This window comes from Zeugodacus cucurbitae, chromosome 3, assembly GCF_028554725.1.
Source record: "Zeugodacus cucurbitae isolate PBARC_wt_2022May chromosome 3, idZeuCucr1.2, whole genome shotgun sequence".
Classification (NCBI taxonomy): domain Eukaryota; kingdom Metazoa; phylum Arthropoda; class Insecta; order Diptera; family Tephritidae; genus Zeugodacus; species Zeugodacus cucurbitae.
The window spans coordinates 58,280,892-58,305,895 of record NC_071668.1 but is presented as its reverse complement, the minus strand read 5'-3'; the positions used below and the strand labels follow the sequence as shown (position 1 = coordinate 58,305,895).

The 25,004-nt window shown below is 31.5% G+C and overlaps 3 protein-coding genes across 4 annotated transcripts; 1 reads left to right on the top strand and 2 right to left on the bottom strand.

Annotated features, from left to right (window-relative positions):
• Nucleotides 1–117: 117 nt before the first annotated feature.
• LOC105219630 (GTP-binding protein 10 homolog) lies at nt 118–1,610 on the bottom strand. Its single transcript, XM_011195900.3, has 3 exons — nt 1,451–1,610; nt 878–1,400; nt 118–811 (listed from the first exon to the last, which is right to left on the bottom strand). Exons 1-3 carry the CDS (start codon nt 1,490–1,492, stop codon nt 225–227), a joined length of 1,152 nt encoding a protein of 383 aa, XP_011194202.2. The 5' UTR covers nt 1,493–1,610; the 3' UTR covers nt 118–224.
• Nucleotides 1,611–1,810: 200 nt separating this feature from the next.
• On the top strand, nt 1,811–4,234 carry LOC105219629 (tRNA-dihydrouridine(47) synthase [NAD(P)(+)]-like). Its single transcript, XM_011195899.3, has 6 exons — nt 1,811–1,967; nt 2,019–2,175; nt 2,234–2,534; nt 2,600–3,351; nt 3,422–3,562; nt 3,631–4,234. Exons 1-6 carry the CDS (start codon nt 1,936–1,938, stop codon nt 4,054–4,056), a joined length of 1,809 nt encoding a protein of 602 aa, XP_011194201.2. The 5' UTR covers nt 1,811–1,935; the 3' UTR covers nt 4,057–4,234.
• Nucleotides 4,235–4,652: 418 nt separating this feature from the next.
• Nucleotides 4,653–12,377, bottom strand: LOC105219628 (fructose-1,6-bisphosphatase 1). 2 transcript variants are annotated; one of them, XM_011195897.3, is made up of 4 exons: nt 12,191–12,377; nt 7,205–7,240; nt 5,734–6,074; nt 4,653–5,618 (listed from the first exon to the last, which is right to left on the bottom strand). In XM_011195897.3, the coding sequence occupies exons 2-4, from the start codon at nt 7,221–7,223 to the stop codon at nt 4,941–4,943; spliced, it is 1,038 nt and encodes a 345-aa protein (XP_011194199.2). In that variant the 5' UTR covers nt 7,224–7,240; nt 12,191–12,377; the 3' UTR covers nt 4,653–4,940. The 2 variants fall into 2 exon arrangements, with proteins under 2 accessions (XP_011194199.2, XP_011194200.1); XM_011195898.3 differs by lacking the exon at nt 7,205–7,240.
• Nucleotides 12,378–25,004: the final 12,627 nt, after the last annotated feature.

The following is a 25,004-nucleotide window of genomic DNA, read 5'->3' as shown; positions in this document are numbered from 1 at the left end:
AATAAATGAACGCAGATATGTTATATTGGGAATTTCGATATAGAAAGCAAGTTAATGACTAATTGTTAAATTAATTGTGCAATTATAAAAAAGATAAATAAATAATAATAACATTCATCGTGTTTAATATTTTATTGTTTAATGCGCAAATGTGCTTATTCAATATACTTTATTAAATAAATATAACAGTTATATATTAAACTAAGTATATGTTAAAAACAAAACTAAGTTATTTTAGGTCCCCGTTCGCCCACTTTTATTTTTAGTTGCTCACGTAATTCCAATGGGTCAGGCACGTACTTTCGTTCTGCAATACCATCAAGCACATCTCGCAGATCCTTTTTAACAACATCGATACGCTTCACGTTCTTAGCAGATACTGGTATAATACGTTCGATATTAATTAGTTTTGTTGGTCTAATTTCCTCTGGACATTTTTCTAAGCCACTCTCCAAATTATTGATAGTTGGTTTTATGCTTTTGTATACATCGGCAGCACCGTTCAAATCCATTTTATTCACCAATAACACGCAAGGTTTATCCAACAACGTCTCGTCATATAGTTCTAATTCTTTGTTGAGCGCATAAATATTTTCCAAACAATCGCGTTTAGCATGCTGTGCGCTTAAACGGAAACCAAATATGTCTACCATAATAAGCAATAGACGTGTACGTTCGACATGTTTCAGAAATTTATGACCCATGCCAATATTTGCATGTGCACCTTCAATTAGGCCAGGCAAATCAGCCACAGTTATTTGACGTAAATCAGGGTATTCTATAGTGCCGATTTGTGGACGTATAGTGGTGACTGAAATGATAAAGAGATTAAATTATTTGTTATTATTTCCTTGACTTATTTATCTCTTAAACTTACATGGATACGAAGCGATTTTCGGATTCGCATTCGAAATGGCTTTCAGCAGCGTACTTTTACCGGCATTAGGAAATCCCACAAGCCCAATGTCGGCAATCAATTTTAAATCCAATTTTACTGTGCGATGATCACCTGGTGTACCTAAAAAATTATTTCCCGTACAACCGCCAGCACCACCGCCTGCTGCAATGCATGTCGCATCATCTTCATTTAAATCACCCAATAGCTGACCACGTTCGTCATATATTTGCACACCCATTGGCACTTCGACGCGTTCGTCCAAACCACGTCGTCCCAGTATGCGCACTTTACTGCTGTCCTCACCACTGGAAGCCGCTATACGCTTTGTTTTGTACCTCTGTGCTACATTCCGCAGCGTGACACCATCTTTTGCTACAAAATATACGCAACCACCTTGACCACCAATGCCACCATATTTCGGTATACCATTTCCACCGTGACCACCACGCACTGTCAAACGCAGGCTGTCGATGAACGCGTTACGTAGGTGTGCGCGCACAACCTGTGGATATTCGGTGAGAAAAGAGAAATATAATTGTGTGAAATACTCACCTTTTTCTCAGCTTTTAATAAACATTTGAATAGTTGTACCATTTTGTAATTTTATTTCATGACGAATGAATTGCCGGTTGGAAACGAAGGATGCATGCAATTGGTAACAAATTGCAATATTGAAAATATAAAACAGCTGTTTGTTCAATGTGCTGATAACAGATGAGAACGAATTTAAGTGGAGCTGCCATATTGGTTAACATTGAATAAATATAATAATGAAACGATTAATTCATATAGCTATTATTTGTAAGCTTAAATGATATAAATTTTGTGTCCAATCTAATTTAATCTTAATTACATATTTTGCATAAAAAGCTATGCTTCTTCTCAAATAGGTGATAATTTTTATTTGGAAAATATTTTTATTCATTTTTGACAATATGGCATTACTATTTTGCATTTAGTTTTATCAGCACGTGTTTCGCGCTTATTCAATGCATTTTCATTGCAATACTTAGAACAGCTTGAAAAAATATAAACAAATGGAGCCTGGAATTTGCTATATAAAAGAGGAGTAAGTAATATTCAAGTAAATACGTGATAAATATTAAACAAAAATTTTAAGGTATCTCGTGCCGGAGATTAAAAACAATGCCGTAACGGCAAATACTGCTGAACAGGATAATAAGAGAAAATCACCAGAGGAAAATGCTACAAAGAATGGAAAATCTGAGAAATACCAAAAGACGAATAAAAAAGAAAGAAAGCGTGGTCAAAACAAAGTAAGTACTACAACTAAATAACTTTGTTTAAAGCGCTATAGTTAAATTTTCCAAATAGAACCGCCCGGTATTCAAACAAGACAGTTCACTATTCCTGTGTCATTCGTTAATGAATGGGCCGGATTTGGAAAAATGCACACATGCAAACTGCCGTTATGTGCATGATCTCACTGCTTATTTAGCGTCCAAACCCGAAGGTTTAGGTGAAAAATGTCCAGTATTTGATGCTTTGGGTTTTTGTACGCGTGGTGTTACATGCCGTTTTGCTAAGGCGCATCTGGATGCGGAAGGACGAAATATTAAATCGCCAGATTATGATGAAAATAAAGCGCGTACAAGTTTTAATGGCATTACAAGCGGTAAATAAAACTAGTTTTTTGAATTTTAAATTGTATTATTAATGTAAAGAAATATTTACTTTTAGAATTGCAGGTGCGTCTGCGTAAGCGTGAGTATGACTTCACGCGCAGCAAACAATTAGTCAACCAAGCAGACAAATTGCGTGACGAGAGGAAAAAGTTGGCGAAAGACAACGACAAGCCTGCCGGGGAGACGGTTGTCGTTGAAGTTGAAAGCACTACTGTAAATGAGGAAGCAGTGAATCCGCTCGCTGCTGAGAAACCAATTGGTGCCGCTGTCGATGACGCAGAAACTGGCGGACGTGATAAAGTACAAAAGCCACCCGTAGATTTCGCCGAAAAACTAATACTTTCGCCATTAACTACCGTGGGCAATTTACCTTTTCGACGCATTTGCAAGCAATTTGGTGCGGATATAACATGCGGCGAAATGGCATGCGCTGTACCACTCGTTAAGGGACTCACACAAGAGTGGGCACTAACGAAGCGACACGAAAGCGAGGATGTGTTCGGTGTACAGATATGTGGCAATAATCCGAATATAATTGCACAAGCTGCACAGTTGTTACAAGAGACTACAAGTGTCGACTATATTGATCTAAATATTGGTTGCCCCATCGAATTGATATATCAACACGGCGGTGGTAGCGCGCTTATGCGACGCACAAATATACTCGAAACTATTGTGCGTTCATGCTCAACAATGTCGCCAAAAATACCGTTTACGGTGAAAATGCGTACCGGTGTTTATGCGGACAAGAGTGTAGCGCATGAGCTGCTACCGCTGGTGGAGGAGTGGGGTGCTGGTGCGGTGACGGTTAGTATTACAATCCTAGTGTAATTAGATTGGCCTTCATTACATATTTTTTTTAAATATTTCCAAATAGTTGCATGGCCGTTCACGTGAGCAGCGTTACACCAGAAGCGCCAACTGGCAGTATATCGAAGAGTGCGCAGCTAAAGCGAAACATATACCAGTGATAGGCAATGGTGATATACTAAATTTTGAAGACTACAATGAGAAGCGGGTTAGTATGCGTTGTTATAAATTATAAATAAACAATTATTAATAATTATTGTTATTTAATTCCATTAGCAACTAGCGCCGCACGTTTCTTCTGTAATGATTGGACGCGGTGCCTTAATAAAACCTTGGATTTTCAAGGAGATCAAAGAACAAAAACCTTGGAATCCCACATCCAGCGAACGTTTTGATATCCTACGCAACTACGTTAACTATGGCTTGGAGCACTGGGGTTCCGATATGAAAGGTGTGGAGAATACACGTCGCTTCTTGCTTGAATGGCAATCATTCATGTATCGTTATATACCGTATGAGCTATTGGCAAATCCACCACAGCAAATCAATCAGCGGCCACAAAAGTTTCGGGGACGCGATGAAATGGAAACATTGATGAGTTCACCAAATTCGGCGGATTGGGTACGCTTGAGTGAAATGCTATTGGGACCAGTGCCGATTGGATTTGAGTTTGTGCCAAAGCACAAAGCTAATGCATATTAGTTAGTAATAAGCTGTAGTTTTTAAATGTGCAAGTTTTTACAACACAAGTAAGCTTGCTTTAGTGATATGTACATACATATATATGTATTAAGTTTGACATTTGTACTTGTGTATGGACTATATAAAATTTAAAATAGCGTGAAATAAGTTTTCAAAATGCTATTTAACACTAAAGTTTGTTTGAAAATAATGTGAAAGGTGTGAGCTAGTGTTTGAGGTTGGTGCAACAGGTGTCACATATTGCTTTACTACTTCCACTCGTTTTGTTAATTACGTCATAAATCAGTGTATTTTGCTGTCAAAATCACTTCAATGAATGTAACGGACGGAAATTGTCGTAAAGTCGTTTATTTCTAACTGTTTTTAGCATTTCTAGATTTTTCAAGGTTTGAGACTATATCTCGCGCCTAAAAGTATGCAATATGAGATAACTTTTTGTTAATTTTTGTAATTCGATCGGTATTTCACTTAAAATATAGCTAAGTAGTACTTGGTTTTAACGGTAATGTTAAACTGCAATCTACTTAATATTCTACTTTAACCATTCATAATCTGTACCCATATTAATACGAAGTAATTAATGCAATGAGAACAGATTTTTTATATAAAATAATTTTTATTTATTTTTTATTCTAGTCTTAAATTTATTTATATTATATATATTTTTTTTTGTTTTATTTTTTTCATTTTGTTTTTCACATCATTTAGCTTTTTCTTCACATATTTTAAACTTAATCAGGCATCACCTTATGCTAGTAAACAATAAATCAATTAATTGGCAATCTCTTAGTCAGTATTAAGTCACACATGAACAACCATACACACATATACAATATACATATGTGCGGTTGCGTGTATTTCGTACAAAAATTTTCGCGCTTCAATTACTTGTGTTCCGCTTGCACATAACTCAACGCTTCTTCTACATCCTGCTTGGAGCCGAGGAAAATGGGACTGCGTTCGTGTATTTTCTGTGGCACAATATCCAAAATGTCAATGCGTCCGTTACTCGCCAAACCGCCGGCTTGTGTCATCAAATATGCCATCGGATTGCATTCGTACATCAAACGCAATTTGCCGCTTGGTGCCGATTTTGTAGCGGGATAAATGAAAATGCCACCATATTTGATGGTACGATGTACATCGGCCACCATGGAGCCAACATAACGTGCACCATATGGTTTACCCTTGCTGGGGTCCTTCTTAGCGGCAATGTAACCAAATACGCCCGCATCCCAATCGGAGGCGTAACCTTCATTAATGGAATAGATTTTCCCCTTTTCGGGTACACGCATATTGGGATCGGTCAAAATGAATTCACCAATCGCAGGATCATAAGTGAAACCATTCACACCGGCGCCCAAACTCAACACAATCGCGGTGGCTGAACCGTATAGCGCATAACCGGCCGCAACAATTTGATTACCCGGCTGTAGTGCATCCTGTATGGTGGGTTCACCTTCCGTTTGACGGCGATAGATAGCGAAGATCGAGCCGATCGACACCAAGCAATCGATATTGGAAGAACCGTCGAGTGGATCGAAGCAAACCACATATTTGCCCTGTTGCGTGAAGGTATAAAACAGTTGAAATTAAATTAATTATTTTTTATTAAATTCATTATTTTTCTTTAAATAATTATTTTTGTTTACATATTCTTTGCTTTTGTCAACATACCTGACGCTCCAACTCCACCTCAATCACATTCTCATTCTCCTCGGACACCAGCAGCGCAGTGGTGTATGACGACTTCAACATATTGATAAACAGTTCATTTGAAAGCACATCCAGCTTCTTCACCTCCTCACCCTGCACATTTATATCACCCGCAATGCCATGCAATTTGGCTATGCCCGCTTTACGTACCGCCGAAGCGATAGCCTTAATCGCGGTCTGTATGCAATTGAGCAGTTGTGAGAGATCACCAGTCGCATTCTTGAACTTGCGTTGCTCCTGCAGCACGAAGCGCGTCAATGTCATGGCATTGGAATCGAACGCTTGACCGGTCTCCATGTCCTCTGTGTTTGTGAAAGTGCAATTAGTGTTTTTTCTTATTGGCAAGTGTGTTTATGTTTGCATAAAAGAGTGCGGATAGAAGTGCAATAAGTGGCTTAAAGGTGTTTAAGAGTATAAAATAGCTATATTACATATACATATGTACATACAAATAGATGTTTGTCATCAGTAGCGGCAACAACAACAATTAACTAATGTGCGGTAAGTGGTTTCACATATAGATTACATACATTTTAGATAGTTTTAATTTTGAATATGTAGAATATGTAGTTTTGTAGACATTAATTACTAATAGCAGTAGAACCAATATTGTGGGAGGGGAGGGTTTGAAGGTGTTTGATATAAATTTAGAGGCAATAAGATTTTTTGTGGCGTTTTAACAGGCACGATAACTCATAAAGTTAGATACAAATGAAGATTGATAATTTTACAGGTGTTGTGAGATAATAAGGGTTTATGGGAATAAGGAAGCGAAGAAGAACTAGGCAACAAGAAATTTCGGTTTGGAAAATATATGCGAATTTTTTTTTAATTAATAATAATGCTAAATATCAAATTTAAGCAGGCAAAGCATTGCGATAATGAGTGAAACAGTATAAGTATATTAGGATATGGTAGTCAAAGCTACATTAAAAATTAATAAACAAATATTCAAATTGGAATAAATTAATGTTTTTTAAATTAATTTCGTATCCTTTTTTTATTATTTTAATAATAATTAAACAATTATTAACAAAAAATATCAAAATTTTCTTGATTTTAATTAATTTATTTGTTAATAATTATATAATAATTTTTAAAATAATTAAAAAATACCAAACTTTTTTAAAATTAATTTATAAGAAAAATTTTTTTTAATCATTTATTATTAGTATATTATCCAAATAATTTTTAAAATAATTTTGTAAAATTTTAAAAAGCTTTTTAAAAAATATTAAAATTATTTACTACAACAAAATGTTTAACACAAAACAACAATAACATACAGCTATTACAATAGGAAGAATATTCATGTGTTTTTACAAAATACAAAGTATTTACAAAGGATATTAGGTGGGGAAGCGTGGCGTAGGCAAAGCATACAACAGCAACAATTTAGGCGAAAAGGAATTGTTAACTCTGTTGTACTTACCTTTGGTGGGTGGTGCCATTTTGATAATTAATTAACCTATTGTAGAAAATTGCAACAAAAATGAAAGTAAATATTTATTTAATTGTTGGAAATTAGACTGCACATTTTATTTATATTTATAAAGGCTGATTTAGCGAAATATTTATTTATCTATTTTTAAGAGCTACAAAAATAAAAAAGAGCCAAAAAAAAAAAATATGAAATAAAAAATATAGACAAATCAAATAACAAAAAAAGATAAAAATTAAAATAATAAGAATTAAAAAAATATAAAGAAATGCTAATCAAATTAAATAGAAAATAAATAAAAAAATTAAAATGATAAAATATTAAAAAAAAATAATTAATAAATGTAGTAAATAATAAAAAAAAAAATAATTTAAATTCATGAAATAAGTTATTAAATTTTTTAATGAAGAACATGGTTTAGAAAATGAAACTGAAATAAAGTAAAATTTCATTAAATAATAATAAATATGTACAATAAAAATAATATAAATATAATAAACAAATAAGCTAACTCTTATTAATATTATTTGAAATAATAAGAACAATTAAAATAATAAAACAATAAAAATAGCGTAAATATGAAATAAGGTAATTAAATAAAAATGTGTTTATAAAATAAAAATGAACTAATTCAACAAATAAATTAATTAAATATTAAAAATAACTTAAAGACTATCAAATAATAAACCATAAGAAATTGCATGAAATTAAGTAAACAGTATAAACAAGTATGGAAAAGCTAAGGTCGGGTACAACCGAACATTTATACTCTCGCAATTTATCGATGTAATTTTATAAAGATAACACAATTCGACCCATATATTCGGCATTAAGTCTAATAGAATTACGAAAATCATTATATATAGCATATGAGAGCTGAGGTAATTCCTGAACCGATTTCTCTCATTTTCACCACCAAAGTACACTATATCCAAGACTATACGCACTGGAAGTTTGATAATCCCCATAAGGTATATGGGAATTAGTGGAAGTTATGACCCGAGTTTAATAATTTTTGGTACAGAGACACACTATTAGAAGAAAAGCGTGTAGACTCTGAATTCAACATTCAAATATCTGGGAGATTTACCGATATTTTCGGTGAAAATTTACCCTAAGGCACTGAGTTATACGTGTATACTATAAAGTGAAGGAATCGGATGGAATTCAAAATTGAGTTTCATGGAAAGTAGGCGTGGTATCAGTGTGTTAAGAAAATATTATATACCGAATTTCATTGATATACAAAAACAACTTTGTTGCGAGAGTATAAAAATACAAATCAATGGGAATTAACACGAAAAAAATACCCAAAAATTAAATCTATAAAAATATATTCTAAATAATCATCGAAAATCATTCATATAAAGATCTTTGAATAAATATGTATTTATTTTATTTCTTATAAATTTTGAAAATACAAATTCATTCAAATTGAGACACAATAATAAATAATATATAAAAAAATAATAGTTGCCATTTAAAATTTGTTTTTACTAAACTACTATATTGTCTAATTAATCGAAATGAGGCCAGTTTCATATTCAAACAAAACAAAATTATTGTGTTTAAATTTTATTATATAATACCCAGAACTAATCGAAAAACATCAATTGCAATTCATACAAAATTATGTTAAATAATTTCACAATCATTAAGAGGGCATAGTTGGAGTACAAAAATTTATGTGTCACCTAGAAAAAATATGTGAAAAACTTGTTTGGCCGCTGATAACGGAACACATTAGCGGCGTTTGTCATTGACAAGGTGGGCGTGTGTGCTCACATGCTAGCAATATGAACATTCATATATACTATACTCTATATATGTATGTCATAAGACTTGATATTGCCAATTTTTGATTTTTTACTTTGTAGTTATTATATTTTCTTCGTTATCTTTGCGTATGCACGAAAAAATAATAACAACATTGAAAAGCATATTTTGTTTAAATGTTATCACATATCCGTATGAAAATCATTCGTTGCGTGTTATTTAGGGGTCAAACAAAATACATATTTCAAGCTTGTAGACAAAGTTATAAATTCCGTTTACTGCACGCTTATACAAAAATAGTATACAGAGTATTTTTGTTTATAGTACAACAACAAGCAGACACTGATGTGCCTTGCGGGAAAGTTTAAACGTGTTTAATTAATTTTATTTCAAGTTGTTGCTATTTATATGATAAATTTACATGTTTCAGTAAAAGTGCTTTCAACTTCGTGAAAAAAAAAATTTTTTTTATTGTCCATATTAATTAAACTTTTTTCTTTATATTTATCTGTTATATATATAATTTTGTATTTAAATTACTTGTTATTAATTTTATAATTATATGTATGAATTTCTTTCTTATTGACATTAATTTTATTTAAATCTATTATAATAATTTTAATCATATATATAAATTCTCTTCCGTAAAAATTATTTAATTTTTTAAATATTAATTATTTATATGATAATAATTATTTTTATTGAATTAAATTTTATAAGAATTAAAACTAAATTACATTTTATATCGTTTTTTAAGTTATTACTTTTCTTTGAATCAAATTTTATATATTCTATTTTCTTTATTTTTTACTATTGTTTATTTAACTGTTTAATTTAGTTGTTTTTGGCTTTTATTGAAATTATGTTTTATTTCAATTAAAAAATAAAAAAAAAATATTATTTTATAATTTAAAATTCTCTTCTTAAAAAATTAATATTTTAAATTTTTGTTTAATATTTATATTATTTCATTAATTATTAATTATTTAAAGACACTAATTAGTTTTATTAAATCACTATTAGCTTTCTTTTATATAAATTGTATATATTTTATTTTCCTTCGTTTTTTATATAAATTTTTAGTTTATTTTAACTGTTGTATCTTTTTAATCTAATTTAATATTTTTGGGCTTCTTTTGATTTGATTTTATTTATTTTACTATTTTTTATGTCATTTTGATTAATTTTATTTAATTCTCTTCAGTTTTTTTTTGGTTTTTGGTAGAAAAAATCTATATATTATTTTATTTTCTATGTATTATTATTTAGTCGTATTTTAATTAAATTTTCTTTATTCTTATAGTGTTGAAATCATGTTTTGTTGTTGAATTTAAATCTATATATTTCTATATCATTATTTTATTTTTATTTTTGTTATTGTATTTGTTTTTTTTATATACATATTTTTTATTTTAAGTTTTAAGTGTTATATTTATGTGTTTTTTTATAACATTAAAATTTTGTTGCATTTAAAAAAATATAAACTCCATTTGATTCTAACTATTTATTTTTTTTTATAATTTTTCATTTATTTTTAAAATTTTACAAAATATTTTATATAAATGTTTTATAAAAAAAAATCGTAAATTAACTCTCTTTGATTTTAACTATTTACTTCATTTTTTTAATTATCTTCCATTTATGCTTAAAATTTTACAATATATTTTCTATATTTTTTTATTAAAAAAAAATCGTTCCCCTTAATTCTCTTCGATTGTATATTTATTTAATTTTCTTAAATTATTTTTCATTTATGTGCAAAATTTTATAAAAAAAAACAAAATATTTTAAATTTAAAAAATATTAAATTAGCTTTGATTTTAACTATTTATTATATTATTTATTTTATATTATTTTTAAAATTTTACAAAATATTTTCTGTATTTTTTTATATTTGAAAAATCATAAATTAACTCGCTTTGATTTTAACTATTTCTTTTTTATTATTTTTCATTTATTTTTGAAATTTTACAAAAACTTTAAAATATTTTTTTTTCGTTAAATATTAAATTAACTCCCTTTGATATTAACTATTATATTTTTTTTAATATTTTTCATTTATTTTTATAATCTTATTTTTTTATTTTCTAAAATTTTATTTTATGAAAAAATCTTTTTTACGATATCTAATTTTTTTGTATTTTTTAGATTTAAATAATGTTAAATCAACTTTGATTTTAACTATTTATTTTTTGTTTTAATAACATTTCTTTTATGTCTAAAATTTTACAAAACGTTTTAAACAATTTTTTTATATTACAAAAGTCTTAAATGAAATCCCTTTTATTTTATAATATTTAATATTTTAAATTATTTTTAATTTATGTTTAAAATTTTCGAAATATTTTTTATATGCTTTTTTACATATTATTATTTTATTGTTTTTTTATTACTTTTTTCCATATATTATATATTATATTTTATTATTTTATATAACTTTTTTATTTTATTTTTTATAGTGTAGTTTTTATTTTTTAATTTATTTTATATATATTATATTTACTGTTTTTAGATACTGTTTTTTAAATTATATCTATTTTTTTAAATATTTATTTAAAAATAAAATTTTTAAATATTTTTTTTTTATTTTTTTTTTTTTTGAAAACAAAATGCAATTTAAATTATGTATTTTCATAATTAATCTAAAATATCTTTTTTTTATATTTAATTTTTAATTAATTAATTAAGTATTCGCTTTAAGGCTGCAAATTTCATTTTATTATTTTATAAAAGCTTTGGAAACTCTCAAATTTTAGAGATACATATTAATTTTCCGAGTTTTTAATTAATGTAATTTTAGAATACCAGTTTTCTATCTTCGCACCTCAAAAATGCTCAGAAAAATGAAAAATAACATGAGCAAATCCGTAAATGCACATACATACATACATATGTATAAGTATGTATGTAAATGACTTTCACTTTTCCTTCTCATACAGATTTTTGTGCCGTATAATTGAAAAAAAAAAAATCATTAATATGCAAATATAATACATTTGCATACTATCTAGCGCATCAGCTAATATCACACACACTCAATGGCATACAAACAGCTTAGCAACACCCAACTGCTGCAAGAGTTCACTGTACTTTTTTCACATTATTAACTGCACATACTTTTCACACATTTGCCGATTCATGTTTTTACTTTATTTTTGTTGTTATTACTATTTTATTTTCCAGAAAAGTTCTTTTACTTACACTTTTTGATTTGTAATAAAACTCTCTTTGTAAAAAATTGAACTGTTTTTATATTAAACAGCCTGTATGTTAATTCCAAGTTCTGCTATTCTTCTATTTACTCCACTCGACTACTATTTCGTGTCCACTAGGCACGAATTAAATTTCGAGACTGAAACGTTTGAATGCCGAAAGCGAAGTGTGGAGAAGTCAAAGCGAAATAGTATAAATATAAATAAAGTTTATACACACATGTGTCGTTATTTTACATTGGCGTGTGCACACACACACACATATTCATAAGTATGTTCTCGTATATGCGAGTTTTCGGTTTTCGTTGTTGTTCCATTTTGGTTTGTGATAACTTGTTGAGCTTTATGCTGTGATCCCAACGACCGCAGACAACAAAATTTTTTATATGAAAGAAAAAAACAAACAAACTGATAATAATACATACACACATACATACATACAAGTGTGTGTTATCTTATTGTACTAACCTGAACTTCAATAACTACCCTGTTGGTGTAGAAATTCTCAATTAATATGAAATTAAACTGATTTCTTGTAAATATTTACATTCTTGATTTTTTTTAATAGCTTCCACAAAATAATTTATTTTTTTTTACAATAATTTAAATAAACTTTCATTGAAAATTAAAAAAAAATATTATATAAAACTATTTGCCGACTAGTTTGTTTTGGACTAGTTTGTCACTAGTTACTATGATAGGCGTTGTGTAAAAAGTTTGTTATAAAATATTTTTCAGTACTTTACAATTATTTTCATCAAATTACTTGTCAACTAGTTTGTTTTGGACTAGTTTGTCACTAGTTACTTTGATATGTATTGCGTATTTTTCAGTAATTTCAATGAGATCATCATCAAATTATATTACTGTTATAAAATTTTTGACCTAAATCCTCTGAAAGTATTTTTGGGATCTCAATAAAATAAAAAAAATTAAAATTAAAATAAAATTTAACATTAGTTTCGATCTAGTGATGATGAAATAGTACAATTACAATTTTTCTACAGAAAGTTACAGTTAGTTAGTTTTTAAAAATGTGTAATAAGAAACCAGGCTAAAGCTGGAAGTTGAATTATGAAACAGGATTAAACTCCAAAATCTGTAGATAACATTCTTAATGGACTTAGGATCATGATAGCTATCGAGTTATTAATATCTATCTTGTCCCAAGGCTCTCTACCCCATAGTGGATAACACTCTCAATGAAGTGAGTACCTTGACATCTGTCAAGTTAAACTTGTCTAAAGCATCTCTATCCTATAGTGGACAACATTCTCAATGAAGTTAGGACATAGTAAGTTGATTACATCTCTTTCATGATAAATATGCGATATACTTGAGAGATATGGGTGCCTGTTTGGAGATAGATAAAAAATATCTTCAGATGCTATCCAAACTGTTTAGAATCAACTAAATTTTGGCACACTATAGAATCAGTTCTTTATCAAGAAGTATAAATTTAATTTCTAAAAGCCTTATACGGCAAATTGAAAGGTATTTATACATAGACATATATTATGGATCATCTTCGTAGCTCTAAAGTGCTAGGTCATGTTAGAAATATTCTCAAAATTGTTTTATTTTATATTTCTGAATTTTCATCTTTGATTGAATACTTAGTTTGTTGTACTTCATAGTAAGAGTACGTCGTTCAATCCTGTACTATCTTTGTTTTAAACTCACTGCCGGGAGAGAGTCGAACTTTCAAAAAACATAATTTTTACCGTTTCTTTGGTTTCAATCATTTTTCATCTCCATTATTGCAACGTAGTCCTATTGGGTCTAATTGCATCATACACTCCTGCCTATGATTGAACTTTGCTTTAGTCTTTATTTAACTTTAATGATAAGCAGATAAACGAGTTTTCCATTTTATCAAAACGTGGCAAATGGGACGATGTACAAAAATGCATGATAAAATAGTGGTGAAGAGTATGAGAGATAGGTGTGAATTTGTGGTGGCACCGGTTTCGTGGTTTCCTAGTGATTGTGTCTCGACCACCTTATGATAAGCTCTAATTGAAGCGGAATATATTATTAAAATATAATAACAATTTAGATATCATGGAAATAAATGTCTATGCGATAAATGGTAAAGATTTTATTTAGTTTGTAAATATACTTTTTTCTTAAGAGAAAAGTCCACAATGTAGGGGTTCTACCGAATTTGTCGTAAAATAGCTTGGTTTCTAATCCATTTTTGGTGAGAAGGTTATTTACATATTACCTCAAGAAGAACATTAATTAAAAGCTTTTCATTTTGACAGCTTTATAACATTTATCAATTACAAAATTCTATAAATTTAGTACAATTTCATTCCTAGTAAAGAAGACGAGAAGAAGATGCCCTATATTTTTCTTATTCTGTGAATTAATAGACGATATTTCGTACTTCGTGGTATCTTCTACATATGAAATGTTATGTATTGTGATGATAAATATTTAAAACTTCCATTCTTTTACAAATGCACTCATATGTTATAGAATACTACCCTTGCTATTATATTCAATATTACGGACTTTCGTAATCCAGTAGAATTAATTCTAAATTTAGCCCTCAATATTAGCTTCCCCTCTAGAGAGGAATGGGATAGGGATGAAGTGGACTCACAGAGATAGCAGAGATAAGTATCTATACGAACGGATCCAAATTGGAAAATCGAGTAGGAGGAGGTGTCTTTTCAGTAAAATTATATATTACTTTTTCGACTAAGAGATCACTGCAGTGTATTTCAAGAGGAGATCACTGTAATCGATCATGTCACTGAAATTACTAAAGTATTTCTGGATTTTCTCTAAGATAGAGAAAGAATACCTGGAGCTATTAGTGGAACTATGTATGTCACGATAAACCTGCAAATATATATAGATAGGCAACTGTGAAGCAGATAAACTAACCAGATTTGGTACAAACCCACAATTTGATTACAAAAAAGGAGAATAGTACATCCTATAAGTAACTGCAGGCGTTATATAGGAAAACAATGGTATCGATCACGGATTTCTTGATGATGTCTCGTGCTGACATAAAGCTTTGTGAATTAATTAGCTTTAACAAGGCCACATAGTGGTTCAGAACATAGTTGTGTGAGGGCTTTTCAGTCTCGGTGGTTTCACAATTACTCTCCTAAAAGCCTAGATGCGTCATCGGACATTCACTGCACTTACCAACTGTCTGTAGGGAAAATAAAGTACTGAGTTGAGTTTACGATGACCTGTGCTGTCTAATCCTGGCTTTGACTAAATTAAAAATTATGTCTAATCAAAACTTTGTCGCATTTTATATTGTGATATCTATATATATATATATACGTATATGTAAATTGACGGAATAACTTACACACTCAGGATCGATTATTAACGTTTGAGCTTCAGTGAAATTCTAAAGTAAAGGTCAAGGTCAAGAGATCGTTGTACAGTTCAAGAGATCTTACTATACACAACCGGTTGGTACAATATTTCCGCGATAATAACATATGTATCTACTTTCTTCCGAAATAAGAATATTCAACTGGAAGTAATAATACTCTGAAGCACTTTACCAATGCAAATAACTCTCTCCTACTCTTAATAACTTAGACAGCCGGGAGACCTTCTATCAAGTGTTGTTTTTTTAATGGTGTTCTGAGATCTTCGCATAAAAGCAAATGATTTTATCGTTAAAAACCAATAGACATTGACTCATATAAGAACTTCCTTCATGGTTGGTGCTTTGGGTTAACCTTATAATGCAATAATAAAATTTTGTGTAAGAGTGTTTAGTTAAGAGCCTCATCTTAGGCAGTGGTGTTCTTATATTTCGTGGATAATACATCCGTAAAGATGTTTTTTAGGGGAAATATCGAAAAAGATTTGTAAATAGTTATAAAAAAATTCTATTAATATTTGTCGCATAAATTCCGATTCATTGGTTTGGTACAATTTTGACAATGTGTATATTTAAATAAACCCGTTGATTCCAGCTATGTAATAATTAAATATAAACATTCTAAAGTACATACTTATTGGTATATTCACGTACATGTTTTTGAAAGGAATATAGTAAATATTTTCAATATTCTTCCGTCTAAATTTTATTTCCCAACGCTTATCACTGAAAGGTCGACAACTGAAGGCAGGTTACGTTAAAATCAAGTTTGTAATAATATTGATATATGTATTTGTAAATACATATATGTATATAACTGTAAATTATTTAACTTTGTGGGTGTGTCTCACTGAAACTTGTCATATACTACTTATACTGAGAAATATTAAAGGCATATTCTTCTTCTTCTTGCTATTTGCTGCGTGAATAGAGCAAAATAATCAAGCAAAAATTACAAAAACGTGTCGATAACCAAGCAACAATAATAAAATTATTTTTAAACAGCTTTTGTGTAGTAGTGGTGAATGTGTACATTTTGAACATACATACATATATACATACATGTGTATATTAGCTTTATTATTTACATTCTATATACACACATACAAACATGCGAATGTCTATATGTAACTAACGTTTTACTTAGTATTTATATGGGCTTCAGCATTAAGTAATTTTGGGGGCCCGTCTACATGCCCATGCACAGACACACATACATACAGACAGACAGACACACAGCCAATTGTATTTTTGTATTTCCAGTTTGCTTGTTTTCCACATTTGCCCTCTCTCGTCAGTTGACTGTGAGCTCATTAGATTGGGCCACATGTGGCTTTTATTTATTTTTTATTTTTTATAAATGAACTTGTTTTCAAATTTTGTTTAGTATACTTTAGCATATTAAGCTTATGTATGTGGTAGCGATGTATGTTTGAAATTATTATTATTATTTTTTTTTTTTGAATTTTAAATTTTATTAATCACAAGACTTGCAGCATGAGTTCTTGCTCGTGGCAACAAGCGTCATAACGGAAGATTTCCTAATAATATTTTGAAAAAGTTTTTGAACTAGTTTGTCTAATAGGACAGGAAATCAGTTTTGGTACTCTGAAAAAATTAAGAACGAGATCCCAAAAAATTTCGAATATTGCCTTTAGCAAAAAGGAAAGAATTCATTGATCAAACAAATTTTGAGGATACAATATTAAAAATTTTGCGAATTTGCCAATTTTGTACTTTGTAGAAAATTCTGGGGATAATTTAAGTTTTTACTACAGTAAAAGCTGTAAAGTTATAATTTTGACACTCGCTCAAATTGGATAAAATGTTCTGTACCAACATAGTATAGTGCAAACAATTATTTCTTCATACCATGGACACTCGCGTAACTTGGACAAAAAGTGCTGAACCGCTGGTGTCAAGCTTAGACAGGTTTTACTGTATAATTTTTTTTTATCAAAACATTAAAATCATAAATCAAAATTTTTGGGAAAATCTCAATTTTCGTTAATGTAGTGAATTCCGAGACCCCGAAAAAAATTCATTTTGATAAATTTTTTGGCAAAGCATTAAAAGCTAACTTTCATCATAGTTCATTGTGAGACCAGAATTTATCTAAATAGCTTTCAGAAAATCTCCAAAATCTTTATTTTGGTAATTTGCGAACACCAAAAACTGCGAAAAAATTTATTTAAATTTTTAATTATAATTTATTTATTATTTTTTATATATTATATTTAAAATTTATAGGAAACAGGTTTGAATTCAATGTTCAAACAAATTTTGAGTATATCTACAGTATTTAAAATATTGCGAATTTGGTAAATTTTGTATTTAAAAAAATTCTGGAAATAATTTAAGTTTTTTCTTTATGAATTGTTTTTATCAAATCCTTAAAATCATAAATCAAAAATTTCGTAAAAATCCCCGCCCCTTAATAAGTTGAGTCGTTTCTTTTAGGCACTTTCTTATACAGTTCAAAAATGGAGGGAATCGGATTATAACTACGCCTACCTCCCATACGGTTATGTCGAAAACTATTAAAAATGCTTTAATTCAGTAAGGAAAAACAACAGAAACCTTAAATTTCATTATAAAGACGGTACAGACGAGCTGCACTTAAATTGGTATATAACATTTTAAGTAGGTGTGGCTCCGCCCACTTATGGGTCAGAAACTATATCTCCGAAACTACTGGACCAATATCAATGAAATTCGGTTTGTAATATTTCCCTTGCATTCCAATTATATGTTGCGAAAACAGGCCAAATAGGTTCAAACCACGCCTACTTCCTTCATACCTTTGGAGTCAATCTGAATCGTTTACTTTACAGTATATAAAGTAAACACTAGTGAAGATATCGGAACAGGACTTTGCACAAATACTGCATTTATAGTCTGGCATTGCCCTTCTAATAATCGCCGAAATCGGACCATAAGTTTTGAAGGCACCATATATCGAACATGAGGACCTCAGTGTTTCTAATAAATTTTTTCCCTAAAATATAAGTAGGTCTCTCAGATACTTTGAAGAAATTCAGAGGGAATATTTTTTTTAATAACAAGTCTCCGTGTCAAAAATGGGTGAAATCGGGTCATATCTTCACCTAGCTCCCATATACCTAACATTAAGTTTTCCAACATCCCTACTTAGCCCTACCTTACTTGAATTTATCCGAAAATATGCAATTTTATTATTTTTGTAATTTCAAAATTCCAAAACTTTCACTCCGAAAAAGTTTATTTTAATAAAAACTAACTTATTATTTCTTATGTTATTATATTTAATATTTCCAAACCACTGAAACTGTTCACTGTATTGGAACTGGTTTCCGAAAATTTCAAGTGTCACATTCGGAAATTTTCATATAATTTTCACATTTTTGTTGAAAACATATGATTCCGATAATCTCTGTATTCCGTAACGTAATATTTATTTTTCAGTCACAATTTTGCAGGAATTGGTTTCCAAAAACCTCAAGCTTTTTAGAATGTTGTATTCGGAATACGGAAAAATTGTTTCATATTATTACTTTTTCATACGAAGATCAAATCCACGCTTTTCCTTGATATTTATAAAAGTTTACTTGGAAGAACTTAAAAATCTTTAAATATCTGGAGAGTGTTTTATTGTAAAATTCCGAAAATTTTCAAATGTATCCACTGGGTGGTATAGAAGTATTTTCTATACTGAAATGATAATAATTATGACTCAGTAGATTTCTTTACTATTAATTCATTCCTAAACAAAAATTTCCATTACAAAAATACTTGAATTACGAGGTATTACTTCTTCTGAAACCACACTCATTCTCCAGCCTATTTAACTTCTAAAACATTTCATTGCTTTAATTAATAATGAAGCTCACACTAATCCGCAATTTTGTTTATTAAAAAATGTTATAAATTTTAGCTTCCAGTAATCAGTTCAAACTTATTGTATAAATTTAATTTTTTCATATTTTTGAAATCTGCTGCGATAACAAGTGACGTCAGCCGTCATTTATGCTCATTTTAAATATTTTATGAACAAAGTTCAGAATATAAATGCTCAACGCAGAAAGTCTATTTTAACTGTATATAAATATAATTTAATAATTCTTTAATCTATTGACAGGGGTCATCTAGAAGTTTATCACACAAATATTTTCCATTGACTCGAAATCCTGAAATACATAATCGGTTTGTTCTGGTTGCAAAGTTTGACTGATATTCGAACTTTTCTTTTGGATCATGCTACGTTTAGTCAAGGGGTAGACCTCCGCAACTGGAGAGAGTCTCACTTAAATAGCTTCTATTGTGCTTTGTGGGATCCTAATATTCCTAACGGATCGCCAAGGCCCTCATGATTCGACAAAGCGATTGAACTCTTCTACAAAATTCTTAAGCTAATGTCGAATTGTCGCCGAAGGTGTATAATTTAATTACTCTTTTTATTGACAGGGGTCATCTAGAAGTTTATCATACAAAAGTTTCCCATTGAGTTGAAATCCTTAAATACAAAATCAGTTTGTTTGTTTTACAAATATTGCCTTGGAATTGAACTTTTTTTGGATTATGTTCTGTTAAGTCAATGTGTAGATCTGCACAACTGCGGAGAGTCTCACTTAGACATCTTCTACTGTCCTGTGTGACACCCAAAAACTCCTAACGGATCGCCAAGAACCTCATGATTCGACAACGCGCTTGGACTGTATTACATGGTTCTTAGATCAGCTAATGTCAATTCCAGTCACTTCGCTCGGTTCGCCGAAGGTGTACCTTAGTCTAGGAAATGCTGGTCATTGGATTCATTATTTCTCATGTCCCATCTCAAATGTGGTTTATTCATCTTCTATGAATATAAAACTATGAGTCTCGTCATGATCCACCAGATTTATTGCAAGAATGGAATTTGGCGCGGTGTTTAAACTTTTTCTGGGTCTACATCGATATTGTTCCACTGTTAAGATACTTATTCTATTATCTGTCGATCACATTTTATAAATTTTCTTGTTGATCTGTGCTTACTAATAGCTTACGCCCTCAGTGTACTACAAAATAGATTTCTATTACATATTTTTAGGCGCATTTTTTAAATTTCAAATTTTAAATCATAATATATATAATTTAGTAAATATCAATTGGCACTTTATAAATAATTTTGTACTTTGATACAAAAATTTCGAAAAAAAAAATATCCAACCCTTATTATAATGGCATTCACATACTCACAACTGCTAAGGGTTAAGAGTTGAGATACATCAAATACATTTGGAGTTCACCGCCCCGCTTTTAAAGTGGCAAATAATTAGACAAGTGCAACCCACAATTACCGTTACTTCTTGTACGCTTTAATTCGCTACTCTAATAATATTCCTTATACAAACATTTATTAGATTAACGGTGCTTTAAGGGTGGCGCATGCATGTAAATATGTACCTTATTTAGCTATTCGTTGACAGAGGGGTGTGTTAAAGGTTGCTACCTTCGTCCTCTCGGCTAACTCGATTATTACGTGACGTGTGTTGGGCACAAGAGTGGTACGGTCATATACATACATATGTATATATAATTTTGTGGGCGTAACTGTTTGATTGTTGCCAGAACTTTGCTTCTTAAATTTAGTAAACATTATATTTAGAAATAAATATGTAGTATGTGTAGGTCTGTAAAGCACTTTTTGAACGATTTTGATTTCTGATAAGACATTTTACAACTAGATACAGGGTGCGCATATTGATATTTATTTCTACTGAATTACCTAATGAAATCTGCTTCAAGTTTCAACAGTGAGCTGTAGTGTATAAGTTTTAAAGTCTACCAAAACTCCTAAGGCTATAGTTTGTTTGTTTGTTTTCTCTTCGAGTTTCGTAGCAAAGATGTTGACCATTACAATCAAATTTTTTTCGACTGGAACTGTCGCGGTCCTACTATATGCATTGTTTATTTCTAATAATTATATTCTTGGAGAAAGACACATTTCAAGAGCATCTAATGCTCCATGTTGCTTTTTACGATCCAATGTTCCGAACTTTCAAAGTTTTATTCACCTACAATCGACTAATTTTGTCCGAATTATATTGAGAATTTCTAGACTAGATGAACTTTCAGACCATTAACGTACAAAGGAATTGTAACGAGACTTACTCTGGAACATACGTCCACAATTTTGCGAGAAAATTGAGCCCTTCCGTGGCGATTATTTCCTCTAAATCATTTTTAAAACATAATGGGCATCTATATCTTTATAATAAAGCTAAGTCCTTGACCATAACATTAAATTAAAAGCATTTTTATTTACTTTAAAACCACATATCAAAAACAACCTCGGTATTGTAGATTTCCTGAGTAATCGATATATTTTGACCATTTATCTACATTAAAATAATGTTTATACTCTCGCAACCAAAGTTGCTAAGAGAGTATTATAGTTTCGTTCACATAACGGTTGTTTGTAAGTCATAAAACTAAACGAGTTAGATATAGGGTTATGTATATCAAAATGATCAGGGTGACGAGACGAGTCAAAATCTGAATGTCTGTCTGTCCGTCCGTCCGTCCGTGCAACGGATAACTTGAGTAAAAATTGAGATGTATGTATGTGATTGGCGTTGCAACCGTTTAGCCGGTTATAGCCGAATCGACGATAGTGCGCCACCTGTCTCTCTCCTTCGCAGTTCGGCGCCAGTTGGAGATCCCAAGTGTAACCAGGTCGCTCTCCACCTGGTCCCTCCAACGGAGTGGAGGCCTTCCCCTTCCTCGGCTTCCTCCGGCGGGTACTGCATCGAACACTTTCAGGGCTGGAGTGTTTTCGTCCATTCGGACAACATGACCTAGCCAGCGTAGCCGCTGTCTTTTTATTCGCTGAACTATGTCAATGTCGTCGTATAACTCGTACAGCTCATCGTTCCATCGTCTGCGGTATTCGCCGTTGCCAATGTTCTGAGGACCATAAATCTTGCGCAAAATTTTCCTCTCGAAAACTCCTAGTGTCGTCTCATCTGATGTTGACATCGTCCAAGCTTCTGCACCGTAAAGCAGGACGGGAATGATAAGCGACTTGTAGAGCTTGATTTTGGTTCGTCGAGAGAGGACTTTACTGTTCAATTGCCTACTCAGTCCAAAGTAGCACCTGTTGGCAAGAGTTATTCTGCGCTGGATTTCGAGGCTGACATTGTTCGTGTTGTTGATGCTGGTTCCCAGGTATACGAAATTATCTACGACCTCGAAGTTATGACTGTCAACAGTGACGTGGGAGCCAAGACGCGAATGCGCCGACTGTTTGTTTGATGACAGGAGATATTTCGTCTTGTCCTCATTCACCTCCAGACCCATTCGCTTCGCCTCCTTATCCATGCGGGAAAAAGCAGAACAAACGGCGCGGTTGTTGCTTCCGATGATATCAATATCATCGGCGTACGCCAGGAGCTGTACACTCTTGTAGAAGATTGTACCTTCTCGGTTTAGCTCTGCAGCTCTTATAATTTTTTCCAGCATCAGGTTAAAGAAGTCGCACGATAGTGAGTCACCTTGTCTGAAACCTCGTTTGGTATCGAACGGCTCGGAGAGGTCCTTCCCAATCATGACGGAGCTTTTGGTGTTGCTCAACGTCAATTTACACAGCCGTATTAGTTTTGCGGGGATACCAAATTCAGACATCGCGGCGTAAAGGCAACACCTTTTCGTGCTGTCGAAAGCAGCTTTAAAATCGACAAAAAGGTGGTGTGTGTCGATCCTCTTTTCTCGGGTCTTTTCCAAGATTTGGCGCATGGTGAATATCTGGTCCATTGTAGATTTTCAAGGTCTAAAGCCACACTGATAAGGTCCAATCAGTTTGTTGACGGTGGGCTTTAGTCTTTCACACAATACGCTCGATAGAACCTTGTATGCGATATTTAGGAGGCTGATCCCACGGTAATTGGCGCAGATTGTGGGATCTCCCTTTTTATGGATTGGGCAGAGCACACTGAGATTCCAATCGTCAGGCATGCTTTCTTCCGACCATATTCTGCAAAGAAGCTGATGCATGCACCTTATCAGTTCTTCGCCGCCGTATTTGAATATTGAGATATCTTGATGAAACTTGGAACATCCTTGGGACCGTGAGAGGGTTGCTTTCGAAAATGGGAAACCGAAAACACATAAAGTGTCATAACTAAGCAAATTTGGAACAAAGAATCGCACTAGGAAGAGGCATATTGGGTTTTATTTTTTTTTTTTTTGAAGTGGGTGTGGCCCCGCCCCCAAATCGGTTATTTGTATATATCTCGCAAACTAATAAAGCTATATATACCAAACTTTCTGCAGTCGGTTCTCTTACCTACCTCACCACACACCATGAAATTAGTTGAAATCGGATAATAACCACGCCCACCTCCCATACAAAGGTTAGGTTAAAAATTACCAAAAGTGGGTTATCTCACTAACGAAAAACGTCAGAAATGCTGCACTCAAATTTTTCTACAAAATGGAAAATGGGAGTGGCATCGCCCACTTATGGGTCAAAAACCATATCTCAGGAACTACTCGACCAATTCGAATGAAATTCGGTATATAATATTTTCTTGACACCCTAATTACACGTATGGAAAATGAATGAAATAGGTTCACAACCACGACAACTTCCCATGTAACTCATCTTATTCCTTCACTTTATAATATACATAAAGAACCAATGAAGATAGCGAAATAAAACTTTACACAAATACTGTATATAATCTGTGGCATCACTTGTGAAAAAATTGTCAAAATCGGACTATAACTTTTCAAAGCCCCGAATATCGAATATGAAGAATTCAGTGCCCCATGGTAATTTTACCTAATTATAGGATTTTAAAATTGGGTTAAAATGTTCGGTTGCACCCAAACTTAGCCTTTCCTTACTTGTTTTTTTTTTTTTAATTTTGACTAAAGTTGAGGAAATAATAGAGACCTGGCTTTACCTCTTGCTTTTAAAATAAGTCTCGTCCTGCTATAGAGAGCCCTACATGTCAGTTGTGTTTCCAGGTGAAAACTTTCAATCAACTGTCTTTGGATTTTGCATGAAATCAAAACTAGATTTGATGTGGGTTAGACAGATAACACAGATATCAATAGCATATGTTGAGAAGTTTTGGGGACTTATAATATTTTTCCGATTTCCACTACTCAGAATATTTTCTCCAACTATTGACTAGGAACAATTGCAGGAAATGTCAAAAACATTGTCCCAGTGAAACCATAAAGCATCTGAGCCCCATTTTTGAGCCACAAATTCGCGTTATGTGCGGGGATCCTAAAATATGATTACACATCATTGATTATGTGATGGAACTCCATCTGGTCTGGTCGTGGCTTTGCGGCCTGCCAGACTAACCTAACATAACCTGGACTAAAATACAACGTGTAGTCCTCTTTGCAACAACTTATTGTGTTTTTATGTATGAAATCTCGAAGAACTACTTCTCTATACTGG